Source organism: Hypanus sabinus, chromosome 32 (assembly GCF_030144855.1).
Source record: "Hypanus sabinus isolate sHypSab1 chromosome 32, sHypSab1.hap1, whole genome shotgun sequence".
Taxonomy (NCBI): domain Eukaryota; kingdom Metazoa; phylum Chordata; class Chondrichthyes; order Myliobatiformes; family Dasyatidae; genus Hypanus; species Hypanus sabinus.
In genome coordinates this window covers 752,501-774,064 of record NC_082737.1, presented here as the reverse complement: position 1 = coordinate 774,064, position 21,564 = coordinate 752,501, and the positions used below count along the sequence as shown (strand labels likewise).

Here is a 21,564-nt window from a genome sequence, read left to right as displayed (position 1 = left end):
GAGGGTGGGAGGGAGAGTGAGGCAGGATCCAGACACCCCCACACACACACCGCTGGTGGACAGGCGGCCCCAGACACACCATCTGTGAGACAGACAGACCCAGACACCCCTGGCGTCCGCAGTCTGCAGGACCGATAGACACAAACAGACCTGTCTGGCAGACAGAGGGACGTCTGTGAGACAGACAGACCCCGACACCCCCAGCACCCCAGACGGATCTCACACTGACCTTTCAGGATGTCCAGCCCCCGCCTGGGCTCCCGCTTCCGGCTGGTCGTCGCGTTCCGTGGGGCAGACTTCCGGCTGTCTCCGGCCTCGGCTCTGAGACAGGGCAGGCAGAGGTCAGTGCAGTCAGGGTTCAGGCTGGACTGAGGGAAGGGGGGGTTGAGGGATGGAGGGGCCGGGACAGAGATGGAGGATGGGCACCAAGGGGGCAGGGGTGGCGAGGACGGAGGGGCAGCGAGGGTTAAAGATGGAGAGTAGGAAGAGGAGTTTGGCAAGGTGGGAGAGATAGTGAGGAGGGTGTGAGAGAAAGATGGGAGGGGAGGCGAGGAGGGAGGAACGATGAAGAGGGGGGGCGGTGAGGGGGCTAGTGAAGGAGCTGAGAGTGGAGAAGAGGCAGGGAGGTGGGAGAGTTTAGGACAGAGAGAAGGAAGGGGCATGTGGCAAGGTGGGAGAGCAAGAGGAGGGAGGGACAATGAGGAGTGACAAAGAGGGAGGGGCAACAAGGAGGAACAGGAAGGAAGGAGCAGGCAATGGAGGGAGAAGAATCGAGGTGGTGGATCCCACTCACCTGTGCTTGGCCTTCACCGACTCGGGAACGATCTCCGGAGGGGTCCAGGAATCCTGCACACAGGAGGGAGGGTTCAATCTCTCCTCACTCGCCACACCCCAACCCTAGGGCATGCAGTGCGAGGGATATTCACCCTCGGGGGGGGGGGGGGGAAGGACACCGTATCTTAGACAGGGGATGCCTGTAGCAAGTCGAGCAGGTGGTGGAGAGCTCAGTGGGAGACCGGTCGGGGTGCCGGATCAGGATGTGAAGTCCGATTCACCGACAGGCGATGGGTGAGCTGCGCGCTTGTAGCCCGGACTGGGCTTCAAGCCGCGGGCTCGCCTGCTGATAGCCACCCAGCGGAGAGGCAGTGGGAGTCAGCCCACTCCACCGGGGGCAGTGGGGGCCGAGGCCAAGCTGGGGTCGCTGCTGCCCCCCAGTGTTCGCTCAGCAGAAGACAAGACATAAAAAAGAGCTCGACTGCAGACTGCTACAAAGCCCAGCGACTCAGGGACTGGGACTGTGTTTGTGTGCAACTGTATCTCGCTGATCTCTTCTAGGAGCTATACCTGCCTGGTGCTGTGTGTGGGACTGTCAGTACTATGTTTCACTCCTTGGCCCTACAGAAATACTGTTTCTCTCGGCTGTCCTCATGTATGGTCGAATTGAGAATTAAACTTGACCTTGAAACAAAAAACTCCAGTGGAGACGCGTAGAATAACCCAGCAGAGAATAAGGCCCTTCAGCCCATTTGTCCATGCTGACCCACCTGAGTTAGTCCCATCAGCCTGTGTTTCGCCTGTATGCCTCCTATCCAACTATTCCCTATCTGCACCTGCCCCTGAAACGCTGTTCATGTACATGTCTCAGCTGCTCCCCCTCATTCCGTATACCCCCAAATGTCAAGCTCGTCCACAAGGAGCACTGTCCATCATCAGTGACCCTCTCCCCCCACCACCATCCAGACCGTGCTCCATTCTCACTGCTTCCATCGGGAAGGAGGGACACGAGCCCCAGGCGCCCCCTGATTTTCTGGTTACAGCTGCACATATCAAACATGGCTCCCAGCAGGAGATTTTTACATGGGACAACCAGCATCTTACACAGTGAATGGTAGAGTGGCAGACCAATTCCAATTCTGTTATTGTTTGACCTTTTTCCACCTCAATACACTGTGTAATGATGTGATCTGTGTGAATGATATACAAGACAAGATTGTCACTGTATCTCGGTACACGTCAACAATAATAAACCAATTCCAATTCTGTTATAGTTTGACCTTGTTCCACCTCAATACACTGTGTAATGATGTGATCTGTGTGAACGATATACAAGACAAGATTGTCACTGTATCTCGGTACACGTCAACAATAATAAACCAATTCCAATTCTGTTATAGTTTGACCTTGTTCCACCTCAATACACTGTGTAATGATGTGATCTGTGTGAATGATATACAAGACAAGATTGTCACTGTATCTCGGTACACGTCAACAACAGTAAACCAATTCCAATTCTGTTATTGTTTGACCTTGTTCTACCTCAATACACTGTAATGATGTGATCTGTGTGAACGATAAACAAGACAAGTTTGTCACTGTATCTCGGTACACGTCAACAATAATAAACCAATTCCAATTCTGTTATTGTTTGACCTTGTTCTGCCTCAATACACTGTGTAATGATGTGATCTGTGTGAACGATATACAAGACAAGAATGTCACTGTATCTCAGTACACGTCAACAATAATAAACCAATTCCAATTCTGTTATTGTTTGACCTTGTTCCACCTCAATACACTGTGTAATGATGTGATCTGTGTAAACAATATACAAGATTGTCACTGTATCTCGGTACACGTCAACAATAATAAACCAATTCCAATTCTGTTATTGTTTGACCTTGTTCCACCTCAATACACTGTGTAATGATGTGATCTGTGTGAACGATATACAAGACAAGAATGTCACTGTATCTCAGTACACGTCAACAATAATAAACCAATTCCAATTCTGTTATTGTTTGACCTTGTTCCACCTCAATACACTGTGTAATGATGTGATTTGTGTGAACGATATACAAGACAAGATTGTCACTGTATCTTGGTACACGACAACAACAAAAAACCAATTCCAATTCTGTTATTGTTTGACCTTGTTCCACCTCAATACACTGTGTAATGATGTGATCTGTGTGAACGATATACAAGACAAGATTGTCACTGTATCTCAGTACACGTCAACAATAATAAACCAATTCCAATTCTGTTATTGTTTGACCTTGTTCTGCCTCAATCCACTGTGTAATGATGTGATCTGTGTAAACAATATATAAGATTGTCACTGTATCTCGGTACACGTCAACAATAATAAACCAATTCCAATTCTGTTATTGTTTGACCTTGTTCCACCTCAATACACTGTGTAATGATGTGATCTGTGTGAACGATATACAAAGCAAGATTGTCACTGTATCTCGGTACACGTCAACAATAATAAACCAATTCCAATTCTGTTATTGTTTGACCTTGTTCCACCTCAATACATTGTGTAATGATGTGATCTGTGTGAACGATATACAAAGCAAGATTGTCACTGTATCTCGGTACACGTCAACAATAATAAACCAATTCCAATTCTGTTATTGTTTGACCTTGTTCCACCTCAATACACTGTGTAATGATGTGATCTGTGTGAACGATATACAAGACAAGATTGTCACTGCATCTCGGTGCACGTCAACAACAGTAAACCAATTCCAATTCTGTTATTGTTTGACCTTGTTCTGCCTCAATACGCTGTGTAATGATGTGATCTGTGTGAACGATATACAAGATTGTCACTGTATCTCGGTACACGTCAACAGCAATAAACCAATTCCAATTCTGTTATTGTTTGACCTTGTTCTGCCTCAATACACTGTGTAATGATGTGATCTGTGTGAACGATATACAAGACAAGATTGTCACTGTATCTCGGTACACGTCAACAATAATAAACCAATTCCAATTCTGTTATTGTTTGACCTTGTTCCACCTCAATACACTGTGTAATGATGTGATCTGTGTGAACGATATACAAGACAAGATTGTCACTGTAACTCGGTGCACGTCAACAACAATAAACCAATTCCAATTCTGTTATTGTTTGACCTTGTTCCACCTCAATACACTGTGTAATGCTGTGATCTGTGTGAATGATATACAAGACAAGATTGTCACTGTATCTCGGTACATGTCAACAATAATAAACCAATTCCAATTCTGTTATTGTTTGACCTTGTTCTGCCTCAATACACTGTGTAATGATGTGATCTGTGTGAACGATATACAAGACAAGATTGTCACTGTATCTCGGTACACGTCAACAATAATAAACCAATTCCAATTCTGTTATTGTTTGACCTTGTTCCACCTCAATACACTGTGTAATGATGTGATCTGTGTGAACGATATACAAGACAAGATTGTCACTGTAACTCGGTGCACGTCAACAACAATAAACCAATTCCAATTCTGTTATTGTTTGACCTTGTTCCACCTCAATACACTGTGTAATGATGTGATCTGTGTGAACGATATACAAGACAAGATTGTCACTGTATCTCGGTACACGTCAACAACAGTAAACCAATTCCAATTCTGTTATTGTTTGACCTTGTTCTGCCTCAATACACTGTGTAATGATGTGATCTGTGTGAACGATATACAAGATTGTCACTGTATCTCGGTACACGTCAACAACAATAAACCAATTCCAATTCTGTTACTGTTTGACCTTGTTCTACCTCAATACACTGTGTAATGATGTGATCTGTGTGAACGATATACAAGATTGTCACTGTATCTCGGTACACGTCAACAACAATAAACCAATTCCAATTCTGTTACTGTTTGACCTTGTTCCACCTCAATACACTGTGTAATGATGTGATCTGTGTGAATGATATACAAGACAAGATTGTCACTGTATCTCGGTACACGTCAACAATAATAAACCAATTCCAATTCTGTTATTGTTTGACCTTGTTCCACCTCAATACACTGTGTAATGATGTGATCTGTGTGAACGATATACAAAGCAAGATTGTCACTGTATCTCGGTACACGTCAACAATAATAAACCAATTCCAATTCTGTTATTGTTTGACCTTGTTCCACCTCAATACATTGTGTAATGATGTGATCTGTGTGAACGATATACAAAGCAAGATTGTCACTGTATCTCGGTACACGTCAACAATAATAAACCAATTCCAATTCTGTTGTTGTTTGACCTTGTTCCACCTCAATACACTGTGTAATGATGTGATCTGTGTGAACGATATACAAGACAAGATTGTCACTGCATCTCGGTGCACGTCAACAACAGTAAACCAATTCCAATTCTGTTATTGTTTGACCTTGTTCTGCCTCAATACGCTGTGTAATGATGTGATCTGTGTGAACGATATACAAGATTGTCACTGTATCTCGGTACACGTCAACAGCAATAAACCAATTCCAATTCTGTTATTGTTTGACCTTGTTCTGCCTCAATACACTGTGTAATGATGTGATCTGTGTGAACGATATACAAGACAAGATTGTCACTGTATCTCGGTACACGTCAACAATAATAAACCAATTCCAATTCTGTTATTGTTTGACCTTGTTCCACCTCAATACACTGTGTAATGATGTGATCTGTGTGAACGATATACAAGACAAGATTGTCACTGTAACTCGGTGCACGTCAACAACAATAAACCAATTCCAATTCTGTTATTGTTTGACCTTGTTCCACCTCAATACACTGTGTAATGATGTGATCTGTGTAAACAATATACAAGATTGTCACTGTATCTCGGTACACGTCAACAGCAATAAACCAATTCCAATTCTGTTATTGTTTGACCTTGTTCCACCTCAATACACTGTGTAATGATGTGATCTGTGTGAACGATATACAAGACAAGAATGTCACTGTATCTCAGTACACGTCAACAATAATAAACCAATTCCAATTCTGTTATTGTTTGACCTTGTTCCACGTCAATACACTGTGTAATGATGTGATCTGTGTGAACGATATACAAGACAAGATTGTCACTGTATCTTGGTACACGTCAACAACAAAAAACCAATTCCAATTCTGTTATTGTTTGACCTTGTTCCACCTCAATACACTGTGTAATGATGTGATCTGTGTGAACGATATACAAGACAAGATTGTCACTGTATCTCAGTACACGTCAACAATAATAAACCAATTCCAATTCTGTTATTGTTTGACGTTGTTCTGCCTCAATACACTGTGTAATGATGTGATCTGTGTAAACAATATATAAGATTGTCACTGTATCTCGGTACACGTCAACAATAATAAACCAATTCCAATTCTGTTATTGTTTGACCTTGTTCCACCTCAATACACTGTGTAATGATGTGATCTGTGTGAACGATATACAAAGCAAGATTGTCACTATATCTCGGTACACGTCAACAATAATAAACCAATTCCAATTCTGTTATTGTTTGACCTTCTTCCACCTCAATACATTGTGTAATGATGTGATCTGTGTGAACGATATACAAAGCAAGATTGTCACTGTATCTCGGTACACGTCAACAATAATAAACCAATTCCAATTCTGTTATTGTTTGACCTTGTTCCACCTCAATACACTGTGTAATGATGTGATCTGTGTGAATGATATACAAGACAAGATTGTCACTGTATCTCGGTACACGTCAACAATAATAAACCAATTCCAATTCTGTTATTGTTTGACCTTGTTCCACCTCAATACACTGTGTAATGATGTGATCTGTGTGAACGATATACAAAGCAAGATTGTCACTGTATCTCGGTACACGTCAACAATAATAAACCAATTCCAATTCTGTTATTGTTTGACCTTGTTCCACCTCAATACATTGTGTAATGATGTGATCTGTGTGAACGATATACAAAGCAAGATTGTCACTGTATCTCGGTACACGTCAACAATAATAAACCAATTCCAATTCTGTTATTGTTTGACCTTGTTCCACCTCAATACACTGTGTAATGATGTGATCTGTGTGAACGATATACAAGACAAGATTGTCACTGTAACTCGGTGCACGTCAACAACAATAAACCAATTCCAATTCTGTTATTGTTTGACCTTGTTCCACCTCAATACACTGTGTAATGCTGTGATCTGTGTGAATGATATACAAGACAAGATTGTCACTGTATCTCGGTACACGTCAACAACAGTAAACCAATTCCAATTCTGTTATTGTTTGACCTTGTTCTACCTCAATACACTGTAATGATGTGATCTGTGTGAACGATATACAAGACAAGTTTGTCACTGTATCTCGGTACACGTCAACAATAATAAACCAATTCCAATTCTGTTATTGTTTGACCTTGTTCTGCCTCAATACACTGTGTAATGATGTGATCTGTGTGAACGATATACAAGACAAGAATGTCACTGTATCTCAGTACACGTCAACAATAATAAACCAATTCCAATTCTGTTATTGTTTGACCTTGTTCCACCTCAATACACTGTGTAATGATGTGATCTGTGTGAACGATATACAAGACAAGAATGTCACTGTATCTCAGTACACGTCAACAATAATAAACCAATTCCAATTCTGTTATTGTTTGACCTTGTTCCACCTCAATACACTGTGTAATGATGTGATCTGTGTGAACGATATACAAGACAAGATTGTCACCGTATCTTGGTACACGTCAACAACAAAAAACCAATTCCAATTCTGTTATTGTTTGACCTTGTTCCACCTCAATACACTGTGTAATGATGTGATCTGTGTAAACAATATACAAGATTGTCACTGTATCTCGGTACACGTCAACAATAATAAACCAATTCCAATTCTGTTATTGTTTGACCTTGTTCCACCTCAATACACTGTGTAATGATGTGATCTGTGTGAACGATATACAAGACAAGAATGTCACTGTATCTCAGTACACGTCAACAATAATAAACCAATTCCAATTCTGTTATTGTTTGACCTTGTTCCACCTCAATACACTGTGTAATGATGTGATCTGTGTCAACGATATACAAGACAAGATTGTCACTGTATCTTGGTACACGACAACAACAAAAAACCAATTCCAATTCTGTTATTGTTTGACCTTGTTCCACCTCAATACACTGTGTAATGATGTGATCTGTGTGAACGATATACAAGACAAGATTGTCACTGTATCTCAGTACACGTCAACAATAATAAACCAATTCCAATTCTGTTATTGTTTGACCTTGTTCTGCCTCAATACACTGTGTAATGATGTGATCTGTGTAAACAATATATAAGATTGTCACTGTATCTCGGTACACGTCAACAATAATAAACCAATTCCAATTCTGTTATTGTTTGACCTTGTTCCACCTCAATACACTGTGTAATGATGTGATCTGTGTGAACGATATACAAAGCAAGATTGTCACTGTATCTCGGTACACGTCAACAATAATAAACCAATTCCAATTCTGTTATTGTTTGACCTTGTTCCACCTCAATACATTGTGTAATGATGTGATCTGTGTGAACGATATACAAAGCAAGATTGTCACTGTATCTCGGTACACGTCAACAATAATAAACCAATTCCAATTCTGTTATTGTTTGACCTTGTTCCACCTCAATACACTGTGTAATGATGTGATCTGTGTGAACGATATACAAGACAAGATTGTCACTGCATCTCGGTGCACGTCAACAACAGTAAACCAATTCCAATTCTGTTATTGTTTGACCTTGTTCTGCCTCAATACGCTGTGTAATGATGTGATCTGTGTGAACGATATACAAGATTGTCACTGTATCTCGGTACACGTCAACAGCAATAAACCAATTCCAATTCTGTTATTGTTTGACCTTGTTCTGCCTCAATACACTGTGTAATGATGTGATCTGTGTGAACGATATACAAGACAAGATTGTCACTGTATCTCGGTACACGTCAACAATAATAAACCAATTCCAATTCTGTTATTGTTTGACCTTGTTCCACCTCAATACACTGTGTAATGATGTGATCTGTGTGAATGATATACAAGACAAGATTGTCACTGTAACTCGGTGCACGTCAACAACAATAAACCAATTCCAATTCTGTTATTGTTTGACCTTGTTCCACCTCAATACACTGTGTAATGCTGTGATCTGTGTGAATGATATACAAGACAAGATTGTCACTGTATCTCGGTACATGTCAACAATAATAAACCAATTCCAATTCTGTTATTGTTTGACCTTGTTCTGCCTCAATACACTGTGTAATGATGTGATCTGTGTGAACGATATACAAGACAAGATTGTCACTGTATCTCGGTGCACGTCAACAACAATAAACCAATTCCAATTCTGTTATTGTTTGACCTTGTTCCACCTCAATACACTGTGTAATGATGTGATCTGTGTGAACGATATACAAGACAAGATTGTCACTGTATCTCGGTACACGTCAACAACAGTAAACCAATTCCAATTCTGTTATTGTTTGACCTTGTTCCACCTCAATACACTGTGTAATGATGTGATCTGTGTGAACGATATACAAGACAAGAATGTCACTGTATCTCAGTACACGTCAACAATAATAAACCAATTCCAATTCTGTTATTGTTTGACCTTGTTCCACCTCAATACACTGTGTAATGATGTGATCTGTGTGAACGATATACAAGACAAGATTGTCACCGTATCTTGGTACACGTCAACAACAAAAAACCAATTCCAATTCTGTTATTGTTTGACCTTGTTCCACCTCAATACACTGTGTAATGATGTGATCTGTGTAAACAATATACAAGATTGTCACTGTATCTCGGTACACGTCAACAATAATAAACCAATTCCAATTCTGTTATTGTTTGACCTTGTTCCACCTCAATACACTGTGTAATGATGTGATCTGTGTGAACGATATACAAGACAAGAATGTCACTGTATCTCAGTACACGTCAACAATAATAAACCAATTCCAATTCTGTTATTGTTTGACCTTGTTCCACCTCAATACACTGTGTAATGATGTGATCTGTGTGAACGATATACAAGACAAGATTGTCACTGTATCTTGGTACACGACAACAACAAAAAACCAATTCCAATTCTGTTATTGTTTGACCTTGTTCCACCTCAATACACTGTGTAATGATGTGATCTGTGTGAACGATATACAAGACAAGATTGTCACTGTATCTCAGTACACGTCAACAATAATAAACCAATTCCAATTCTGTTATTGTTTGACCTTGTTCTGCCTCAATACACTGTGTAATGATGTGATCTGTGTAAACAATATATAAGATTGTCACTGTATCTCGGTACACGTCAACAATAATAAACCAATTCCAATTCTGTTATTGTTTGACCTTGTTCCACCTCAATACACTGTGTAATGATGTGATCTGTGTGAACGATATACAAAGCAAGATTGTCACTGTATCTCGGTACACGTCAACAATAATAAACCAATTCCAATTCTGTTATTGTTTGACCTTGTTCCACCTCAATACATTGTGTAATGATGTGATCTGTGTGAACGATATACAAAGCAAGATTGTCACTGTATCTCGGTACACGTCAACAATAATAAACCAATTCCAATTCTGTTACTGTTTGACCTTGTTCCACCTCAATACACTGTGTAATGATGTGATCTGTGTGAACGATATACAAGACAAGATTGTCACTGCATCTCGGTGCACGTCAACAACAGTAAACCAATTCCAATTCTGTTATTGTTTGACCTTGTTCTGCCTCAATACGCTGTGTAATGATGTGATCTGTGTGAACGATATACAAGATTGTCACTGTATCTCGGTACACGTCAACAGCAATAAACCAATTCCAATTCTGTTATTGTTTGACCTTGTTCTGCCTCAATACACTGTGTAATGCTGTGATCTGTGTGAACGATATACAAGACAAGATTGTCACTGTATCTCGGTACACGTCAACAATAATAAACCAATTCCAATTCTGTTATTGTTTGACCTTGTTCCACCTCAATACACTGTGTAATGATGTGATCTGTGTGAACGATATACAAGACAAGATTGTCACTGTAACTCGGTGCACGTCAACAACAATAAACCAATTCCAATTCTGTTATTGTTTGACCTTGTTCCACCTCAATACACTGTGTAATGCTGTGATCTGTGTGAATGATATACAAGACAAGATTGTCACTGTATCTCGGTACATGTCAACAATAATAAACCAATTCCAATTCTGTTATTGTTTGACCTTGTTCTGCCTCAATACACTGTGTAATGATGTGATCTGTGTGAACGATATACAAGACAAGATTGTCACTGTATCTCGGTACACGTCAACAATAATAAACCAATTCCAATTCTGTTATTGTTTGACCTTGTTCCACCTCAATACACTGTGTAATGATGTGATCTGTGTGAACGATATACAAGACAAGATTGTCACTGTAACTCGGTGCACGTCAACAACAATAAACCAATTCCAATTCTGTTATTGTTTGACCTTGTTCCACCTCAATACACTGTGTAATGATGTGATCTGTGTGAACGATATACAAGACAAGATTGTCACTGTATCTCGGTACACGTCAACAACAGTAAACCAATTCCAATTCTGTTATTGTTTGACCTTGTTCTGCCTCAATACACTGTGTAATGATGTGATCTGTGTGAACGATATACAAGATTGTCACTGTATCTCGGTACACGTCAACAACAATAAACCAATTCCAATTCTGTTACTGTTTGACCTTGTTCTACCTCAATACACTGTGTAATGATGTGATCTGTGTGAACGATATACAAGATTGTCACTGTATCTCGGTACACGTCAACAACAATAAACCAATTCCAATTCTGTTACTGTTTGACCTTGTTCCACCTCAATACACTGTGTAATGATGTGATCTGTGTGAATGATATACAAGACAAGATTGTCACTGTATCTCGGTACACGTCAACAATAATAAACCAATTCCAATTCTGTTATTGTTTGACCTTGTTCCACCTCAATACACTGTGTAATGATGTGATCTGTGTGAACGATATACAAAGCAAGATTGTCACTGTATCTCGGTACACGTCAACAATAATAAACCAATTCCAATTCTGTTATTGTTTGACCTTGTTCCACCTCAATACATTGTGTAATGATGTGATCTGTGTGAACGATATACAAAGCAAGATTGTCACTGTATCTCGGTACACGTCAACAATAATAAACCAATTCCAATTCTGTTATTGTTTGACCTTGTTCCACCTCAATACACTGTGTAATGATGTGATCTGTGTGAACGATATACAAGACAAGATTGTCACTGCATCTCGGTGCACGTCAACAACAGTAAACCAATTCCAATTCTGTTATTGTTTGACCTTGTTCTGCCTCAATACGCTGTGTAATGATGTGATCTGTGTGAACGATATACAAGATTGTCACTGTATCTCGGTACACGTCAACAGCAATAAACCAATTCCAATTCTGTTATTGTTTGACCTTGTTCTGCCTCAATACACTGTGTAATGATGTGATCTGTGTGAACGATATACAAGACAAGATTGTCACTGTATCTCGGTACACGTCAACAATAATAAACCAATTCCAATTCTGTTATTGTTTGACCTTGTTCCACCTCAATACACTGTGTAATGATGTGATCTGTGTGAACGATATACAAGACAAGATTGTCACTGTAACTCGGTGCACGTCAACAACAATAAACCAATTCCAATTCTGTTATTGTTTGACCTTGTTCCACCTCAATACACTGTGTAATGCTGTGATCTGTGTGAATGATATACAAGACAAGATTGTCACTGTATCTCGGTACATGTCAACAATAATAAACCAATTCCAATTCTGTTATTGTTTGACCTTGTTCTGCCTCAATACACTGTGTAATGATGTGATCTGTGTGAACGATATACAAGACAAGATTGTCACTGTATCTCGGTGCACGTCAACAACAATAAACCAATTCCAATTCTGTTATTGTTTGACCTTGTTCCACCTCAATACACTGTGTAATGATGTGATCTGTGTGAACGATATACAAGACAAGATTGTCACTGTATCTCGGTGCACGTCAACAACAGTAAACCAATTCCAATTCTGTTATTGTTTGACCTTGTTCCACCTCAATACACTGTGTAATGATGTGATCTGTGTGAACGATATACAAGACAAGAATGTCACTGTATCTCAGTACACGTCAACAATAATAAACCAATTCCAATTCTGTTATTGTTTGACCTTGTTCCACCTCAATACACTGTGTAATGATGTGATCTGTGTGAACGATATACAAGACAAGATTGTCACCGTATCTTGGTACACGTCAACAACAAAAAACCAATTCCAATTCTGTTATTGTTTGACCTTGTTCCACCTCAATACACTGTGTAATGATGTGATCTGTGTAAACAATATACAAGATTGTCACTGTATCTCGGTACACGTCAACAATAATAAACCAATTCCAATTCTGTTATTGTTTGACCTTGTTCCACCTCAATACACTGTGTAATGATGTGATCTGTGTGAACGATATACAAGACAAGAATGTCACTGTATCTCAGTACACGTCAACAATAATAAACCAATTCCAATTCTGTTATTGTTTGACCTTGTTCCACCTCAATACACTGTGTAATGATGTGATCTGTGTGAACGATATACAAGACAAGATTGTCACTGTATCTTGGTACACGACAACAACAAAAAACCAATTCCAATTCTGTTATTGTTTGACCTTGTTCCACCTCAATACACTGTGTAATGATGTGATCTGTGTGAACGATATACAAGACAAGATTGTCACTGTATCTCAGTACACGTCAACAATAATAAACCAATTCCAATTCTGTTATTGTTTGACCTTGTTCTGCCTCAATACACTGTGTAATGATGTGATCTGTGTAAACAATATATAAGATTGTCACTGTATCTCGGTACACGTCAACAATAATAAACCAATTCCAATTCTGTTATTGTTTGACCTTGTTCCACCTCAATACACTGTGTAATGATGTGATCTGTGTGAACGATATACAAAGCAAGATTGTCACTGTATCTCGGTACACGTCAACAATAATAAACCAATTCCAATTCTGTTATTGTTTGACCTTGTTCCACCTCAATACATTGTGTAATGATGTGATCTGTGTGAACGATATACAAAGCAAGATTGTCACTGTATCTCGGTACACGTCAACAATAATAAACCAATTCCAATTCTGTTACTGTTTGACCTTGTTCCACCTCAATACACTGTGTAATGATGTGATCTGTGTGAACGATATACAAGACAAGATTGTCACTGCATCTCGGTGCACGTCAACAACAGTAAACCAATTCCAATTCTGTTATTGTTTGACCTTGTTCTGCCTCAATACGCTGTGTAATGATGTGATCTGTGTGAACGATATACAAGATTGTCACTGTATCTCGGTACACGTCAACAGCAATAAACCAATTCCAATTCTGTTATTGTTTGACCTTGTTCTGCCTCAATACACTGTGTAATGATGTGATCTGTGTGAACGATATACAAGACAAGATTGTCACTGTATCTCGGTACACGTCAACAATAATAAACCAATTCCAATTCTGTTATTGTTTGACCTTGTTCCACCTCAATACACTGTGTAATGATGTGATCTGTGTGAAAGATATACAAGACAAGATTGTCACTGTAACTCGGTGCACGTCAACAACAATAAACCAATTCCAATTCTGTTATTGTTTGACCTTGTTCCACCTCAATACACTGTGTAATGCTGTGATCTGTGTGAATGATATACAAGACAAGATTGTCACTGTATCTCGGTACATGTCAACAATAATAAACCAATTCCAATTCTGTTATTTTTTGACCTTGTTCTGCCTCAATACACTGTGTAATGATGTGATCTGTGTGAACGATATACAAGACAAGATTGTCACTGTATCTCGGTACACGTCAACAATAATAAACCAATTCCAATTCTGTTATTGTTTGACCTTGTTCCACCTCAATACACTGTGTAATGATGTGATCTGTGTGAACGATATACAAGACAAGATTGTCACTGTAACTCGGTGCACGTCAACAACAATAAACCAATTCCAATTCTGTTATTGTTTGACCTTGTTCCACCTCAATACACTGTGTAATGATGTGATCTGTGTGAACGATATACAAGACAAGATTGTCACTGTATCTCGGTACACGTCAACAACAGTAAACCAATTCCAATTCTGTTATTGTTTGACCTTGTTCTGCCTCAATACACTGTGTAATGATGTGATCTGTGTGAACGATATACAAGATTGTCACTGTATCTCGGTACACGTCAACAACAATAAACCAATTCCAATTCTGTTACTGTTTGACCTTGTTCTACCTCAATACACTGTGTAATGATGTGATCTGTGTGAACGATATACAAGATTGTCACTGTATCTCGGTACACGTCAACAACAATAAACCAATTCCAATTCTGTTACTGTTTGACCTTGTTCCACCTCAATACACTGTGTAATGATGTGATCTGTGTGAATGATATACAAGACAAGATTGTCACTGTATCTCGGTACACGTCAACAATAATAAACCAATTCCAATTCTGTTATTGTTTGACCTTGTTCCACCTCAATACACTGTGTAATGATGTGATCTGTGTGAACGATATACAAAGCAAGATTGTCACTGTATCTCGGTACACGTCAACAATAATAAACCAATTCCAATTCTGTTATTGTTTGACCTTGTTCCACCTCAATACATTGTGTAATGATGTGATCTGTGTGAACGATATACAAAGCAAGATTGTCACTGTATCTCGGTACACGTCAACAATAATAAACCAATTCCAATTCTGTTATTGTTTGACCTTGTTCCACCTCAATACACTGTGTAATGATGTGATCTGTGTGAACGATATACAAGACAAGATTGTCACTGCATCTCGGTGCACGTCAACAACAGTAAACCAATTCCAATTCTGTTATTGTTTGACCTTGTTCTGCCTCAATACGCTGTGTAATGATGTGATCTGTGTGAACGATATACAAGATTGTCACTGTATCTCGGTACACGTCAACAGCAATAAACCAATTCCAATTCTGTTATTGTTTGACCTTGTTCTGCCTCAATACACTGTGTAATGATGTGATCTGTGTGAACGATATACAAGACAAGATTGTCACTGTATCTCGGTACACGTGAACAATAATAAACCAATTCCAATTCTGTTATTGTTTGACCTTGTTCCACCTCAATACACTGTGTAATGATGTGATCTGTGTGAACGATATACAAGACAAGATTGTCACTGTAACTCGGTGCACGTCAACAACAATAAACCAATTCCAATTCTGTTATTGTTTGACCTTGTTCCACCTCAATACACTGTGTAATGATGTGATCTGTGTAAACAATATACAAGATTGTCACTGTATCTCGGTACATGTCAACAATAATAAACCAATTCCAATTCTGTTATTGTTTGACCTTGTTCCACCTCAATACACTGTGTAATGATGTGATCTGTGTGAACGATATACAAGACAAGAATGTCACTGTATCTCAGTACACGTCAACAATAATAAACCAATTCCAATTCTGTTATTGTTTGACCTTGTTCCACCTCAATACACTGTGTAATGATGTGATCTGTGTGAACGATATACAAGACAAGATTGTCACTGTATCTTGGTACACGTCAACAACAAAAAACCAATTCCAATTCTGTTATTGTTTGACCTTGTTCCACCTCAATACACTGTGTAATGATGTGATCTGTGTGAACGATATACAAGACAAGATTGTCACTGTATCTCAGTACACGTCAACAATAATAAACCAATTCCAATTCTGTTATTGTTTGACCTTGTTCTGCCTCAATACACTGTGTAATGATGTGATCTGTGTAAACAATATATAAGATTGTCACTGTATCTCGGTACACGTCAACAATAATAAACCAATTCCAATTCTGTTATTGTTTGACCTTGTTCCACCTCAATACACTGTGTAATGATGTGATCTGTGTGAACGATATACAAAGCAAGATTGTCACTGTATCTCGGTACACGTCAACAATAATAAACCAATTCCAATTCTGTTATTGTTTGACCTTGTTCCACCTCAATACATTGTGTAATGATGTGATCTGTGTGAACGATATACAAAGCAAGATTGTCACTGTATCTCGGTACACGTCAACAATAATAAACCAATTCCAATTCTGTTATTGTTTGACCTTGTTCCACCTCAATACACTGTGTAATGATGTGATCTGTGTGAACGATATACAAGATTGTCACTGTATCTCGGTACACGTCAACAACAATAAACCAATTCCAATTCTGTTACTGTTTGACCTTGTTCTACCTCAATACACTGTGTAATGATGTGATCTGTGTGAACGATATACAAGATTGTCACTGTATCTCGGTACACGTCAACAACAATAAACCAATTCCAATTCTGTTACTGTTTGACCTTGTTCCACCTCAATACACTGTGTAATGATGTGATCTGTGTGAATGATATACAAGACAAGATTGTCACTGTATCTCGGTACACGTCAACAATAATAAACCAATTCCAATTCTGTTATTGTTTGACCTTGTTCCACCTCAATACACTGTGTAATGATGTGATCTGTGTGAACGATATACAAAGCAAGATTGTCACTGTATCTCGGTACACGTCAACAATAATAAACCAATTCCAATTCTGTTATTGTTTGACCTTGTTCCACCTCAATACATTGTGTAATGATGTGATCTGTGTGAACGATATACAAAGCAAGATTATCACTGTATCTCGGTACACGTCAACAATAATAAACCAATTCCAATTCTGTTATTGTTTGACCTTGTTCCACCTCAATACACTGTGTAATGATGTGATCTGTGTGAACGATATACAAGACAAGATTGTCACTGCATCTCGGTGCACGTCAACAACAGTAAACCAATTCCAATTCTGTTATTGTTTGACCTTGTTCTGCCTCAATGCGCTGTGTAATGATGTGATCTGTGTGAACGATATACAAGATTGTCACTGTATCTCGGTACACGTCAACAGCAATAAACCAATTCCAATTCTGTTATTGTTTGACCTTGTTCTGCCTCAATACACAGTGTAGTGATGTGATCTGTGTGAACGATATACAAGACAAGATTGTCACTGTATCTCGGTACACGTCAACAATAATAAACCAATTCCAATTCTGTTATTGTTTGACCTTGTTCCACCTCAATACACTGTGTAATGATGTGATCTGTGTGAACGATATACAAGACAAGATTGTCACTGTAACTCGGTGCACGTCAACAACAATAAACCAATTCCAATTCTGTTATTGTTTGACCTTGTTCCACCTCAATACACTGTGTAATGATGTGATCTGTGTGAACGATATACAAGACAAGATTGTCACTGTAACTCGGTGCACGTCAACAACAATAAACCAATTCCAATTCTGTTATTGTTTGACCTTGTTCCACCTCAATACACTGTGTAATGATGTGATCTGTGTGAACGATATACAAGACAAGATTGTCACTGTATCTCGGTACATGTCAACAATAATAAACCAATTCCAATTCTGTTATTGTTTGACCTTGTTCTGCCTCAATACACTGTGTAATGATGTGATCTGTGTGAACGATATACAAGACAAGATTGTCACTGTATCTCGGTACACGTCAACAATAATAAACCAATTCCAATTCTGTTATTGTTTGACCTTGTTCCACCTCAATACACTGTGTAATGATGTGATCTGTGTGAACGATATACAAGACAAGATTGTCACTGTAACTCGGTGCACGTCAACAACAATAAACCAATTCCAATTCTGTTATTGTTTGACCTTGTTCCACCTCAATACACTGTGTAATGATGTGATCTGTGTGAACGATATACAAGACAAGATTGTCACTGTATCTCGGTACACGTCAACAACAGTAAACCAATTCCAATTCTGTTATTGTTTGACCTTGTTCTGCCTCAATACACTGTGTAATGATGTGATCTGTGTGAACGATATACAAGATTGTCACTGTATCTCGGTACACGTCAACAACAATAAACCAATTCCAATTCTGTTACTGTTTGACCTTGTTCTACCTCAATACACTGTGTAATGATGTGATCTGTGTGAACGATATACAAGATTGTCACTGTATCTCGGTACACGTCAACACAAATAAACCAATTCCAATTCTGTTACTGTTTGACCTTGTTCCACCTCAATACACTGTGTAATGATGTGATCTGTGTGAATGATATACAAGACAAGATTGTCACTGTATCTCGGTACACGTCAACAATAATAAACCAATTCCAATTCTGTTATTGTTTGACCTTGTTCCACCTCAATACACTGTGTAATGATGTGATCTGCGTGAACGATATACAAAGCAAGATTGTCACTGTATCTCGGTACACGTCAACAATAATAAACCAATTCCAATTCTGTTATTGTTTGACCTTGTTCCACCTCAATACATTGTGTAATGATTTGATCTGTGTGAACGATATACAAAGCAAGATTATCACTGTATCTCGGTACACGTCAACAATAATAAACCAATTCCAATTCTGTTATTGTTTGACCTTGTTCCACCTCAATACACTGTGTAATGATGTGATCTGTGTGAACGATATACAAGACAAGATTGTCACTGCATCTCGGTGCACGTCAACAACAGTAAACCAATTCCAATTCTGTTATTGTTTGACCTTGTTCTGCCTCAATACGCTGTGTAATGATGTGATCTGTGTGAACGATATACAAGATTGTCACTGTATCTCGGTACACGTCAACAGCAATAAACCAATTCCAATTCTGTTATTGTTTGACCTTGTTCTGCCTCAATACACTGTGTAATGATGTGATCTGTGTGAACGATATACAAGACAAGATTGTCACTGTATCTCGGTACACGTCAACAATAATAAACCAATTCCAATTCTGTTATTGTTTGACCTTGTTCCACCTCAATACACTGTGTAATGATGTGATCTGTGTGAACGATATACAAGACAAGATTGTCACTGTAACTCGGTGCACGTCAACAACAATAAACCAATTCCAATTCTGTTATTGTTTGACCTTGTTCCACCTCAATACACTGTGTAATGATGTGATCTGTGTGAACGATATACAAGACAAGATTGTCACTGTAACTCGGTGCACGTCAACAACAATAAACCAATTCCAATTCTGTTATTGTTTGACCTTGTTCCACCTCAATACACTGTGTAATGATGTGATCTGTGTGAACGATATACAAGACAAGATTGTCACTGTATCTCGGTACACGTCAACAACAGTAAACCAATTCCAATTCTGTTATTGTTTGACCTTGTTCTGCCTCAATACACTGTGTAATGATGTGATCTGTGTGAACGATATACAAGATTGTCACTGTATCTCGGTACACATCAACAACAATAAACCAATTCCAATTCTGTTACTGTTTGACCTTGTTCTACCTCAATACACTGTGTAATGATGTGATCTGTGTGAACGATATACAAGATTGTCACTGTATCTCGCTACACGTCAACAACAATAAACCAATTCCAATTCTGTTACTGTTTGATCTTGTTCCACCTCAATACACTGTGTAATGATGTGATCTGTGTGAATGATATACAAGACAAGATTGTCACTGTATCTCGGTACACGTCAACAATAATAAACCAATTCCAATTCTGTTATTGTTTGACCTTGTTCCACCTCAATACACTGTGTAATGATGTGATCTGTGTGAACGATATACAAGATTGTCACTGTATCTCGGTACACGTCAACAATAATAAACCAATTCCCTTTCAATCCCTGTGATGCACTGGGCGCCGATTCTGCCTTTGCAAACCGCGCTTGACTCTCCTTTCGTGAGGTTGAGTTGCCAGCCTGACGATCGACCCCGCATGAGCAGGAAGCGTGCAGGGAGTCGGCTGGATTTTGCCCCTGATCGCCGTCCTCGGAGTCCGGTGCTGGACCCGCTGCATCGCCGGTCGGCACTCAATGCTCAGAAGCCACGGAACTGGGTGTGGACCTCTGGGGAGGGGAAGCCGGAGGGACACCCCCCCCCAATCCTCCTCGGGGGTGGGTGGGTGGGGTTCCCAGGTTTGTGGGCATCAACGTGTCCGAGGATCGATCCTGGGCCCGACAGTAGCCACACCTCATTGAGACTTCGATGGGATTCGGCACGTCACCGAAAGTTCCGACAGGGCTCCGGTGGACAGTATTCCTGGACAGGGTCTCCCCGCAAGAGGTTGCAGAGGTTTGCCGGTATCATGGGCCCAGGCCTCCACCAGCATCAGGGACATCTTCGAGAGGAGGAGGCGTCCTTTATCAAAGGAACCTCACTATCTGGGGTGTGCTTCTCGTTACTGGCCTGGAGAGCTGCACCCCACATCTTCGGAATCGTTTCCCCCTCCCCACCATCCGGCAGTGAACCCAGGAACGCTCTGTCGCGCTGCTGGTCTTGGAACCGTGCTGCCTTAAGGCTGATTTATACTTGTGCATTGCCTCTACCTCGTACCTACGCCACACCCTACACCGTAGCGTGACGTGTACCTCTCCAGAAAAGTAACACGCGTGTCGCGGCGACGCCGACCGCAACAACTGCGATTGGTCCTCCTGGTAGCATCGCGTTTCCGGCTGCTTCTTCTCCGGCACCGATACGAAACCGATGAACCAAATCGTCAAATCTACCTGCCGACATGCGAAAACGTTTGAAATGCATTTCCTG

General features: G+C 39.7%; 1 protein-coding gene across 3 annotated transcripts in view; it reads right to left on the bottom strand.

Annotated features, from left to right (window-relative positions):
- p3h3 (prolyl 3-hydroxylase 3) overlaps positions 1-21,564 on the bottom strand; it is a 52,555-nt gene that overhangs the window by 18,761 nt on the left and 12,230 nt on the right. For all 3 annotated transcript variants that reach the window (XM_059955504.1, XM_059955505.1, XM_059955502.1), the window contains 2 exons: positions 794-846; positions 230-321 (listed from right to left, as the gene is read on the bottom strand). In XM_059955504.1, coding sequence (XP_059811487.1) covers positions 230-321; positions 794-846 — 145 coding nt within the window. The remainder of the gene's footprint in view (positions 1-229; positions 322-793; positions 847-21,564) is intronic.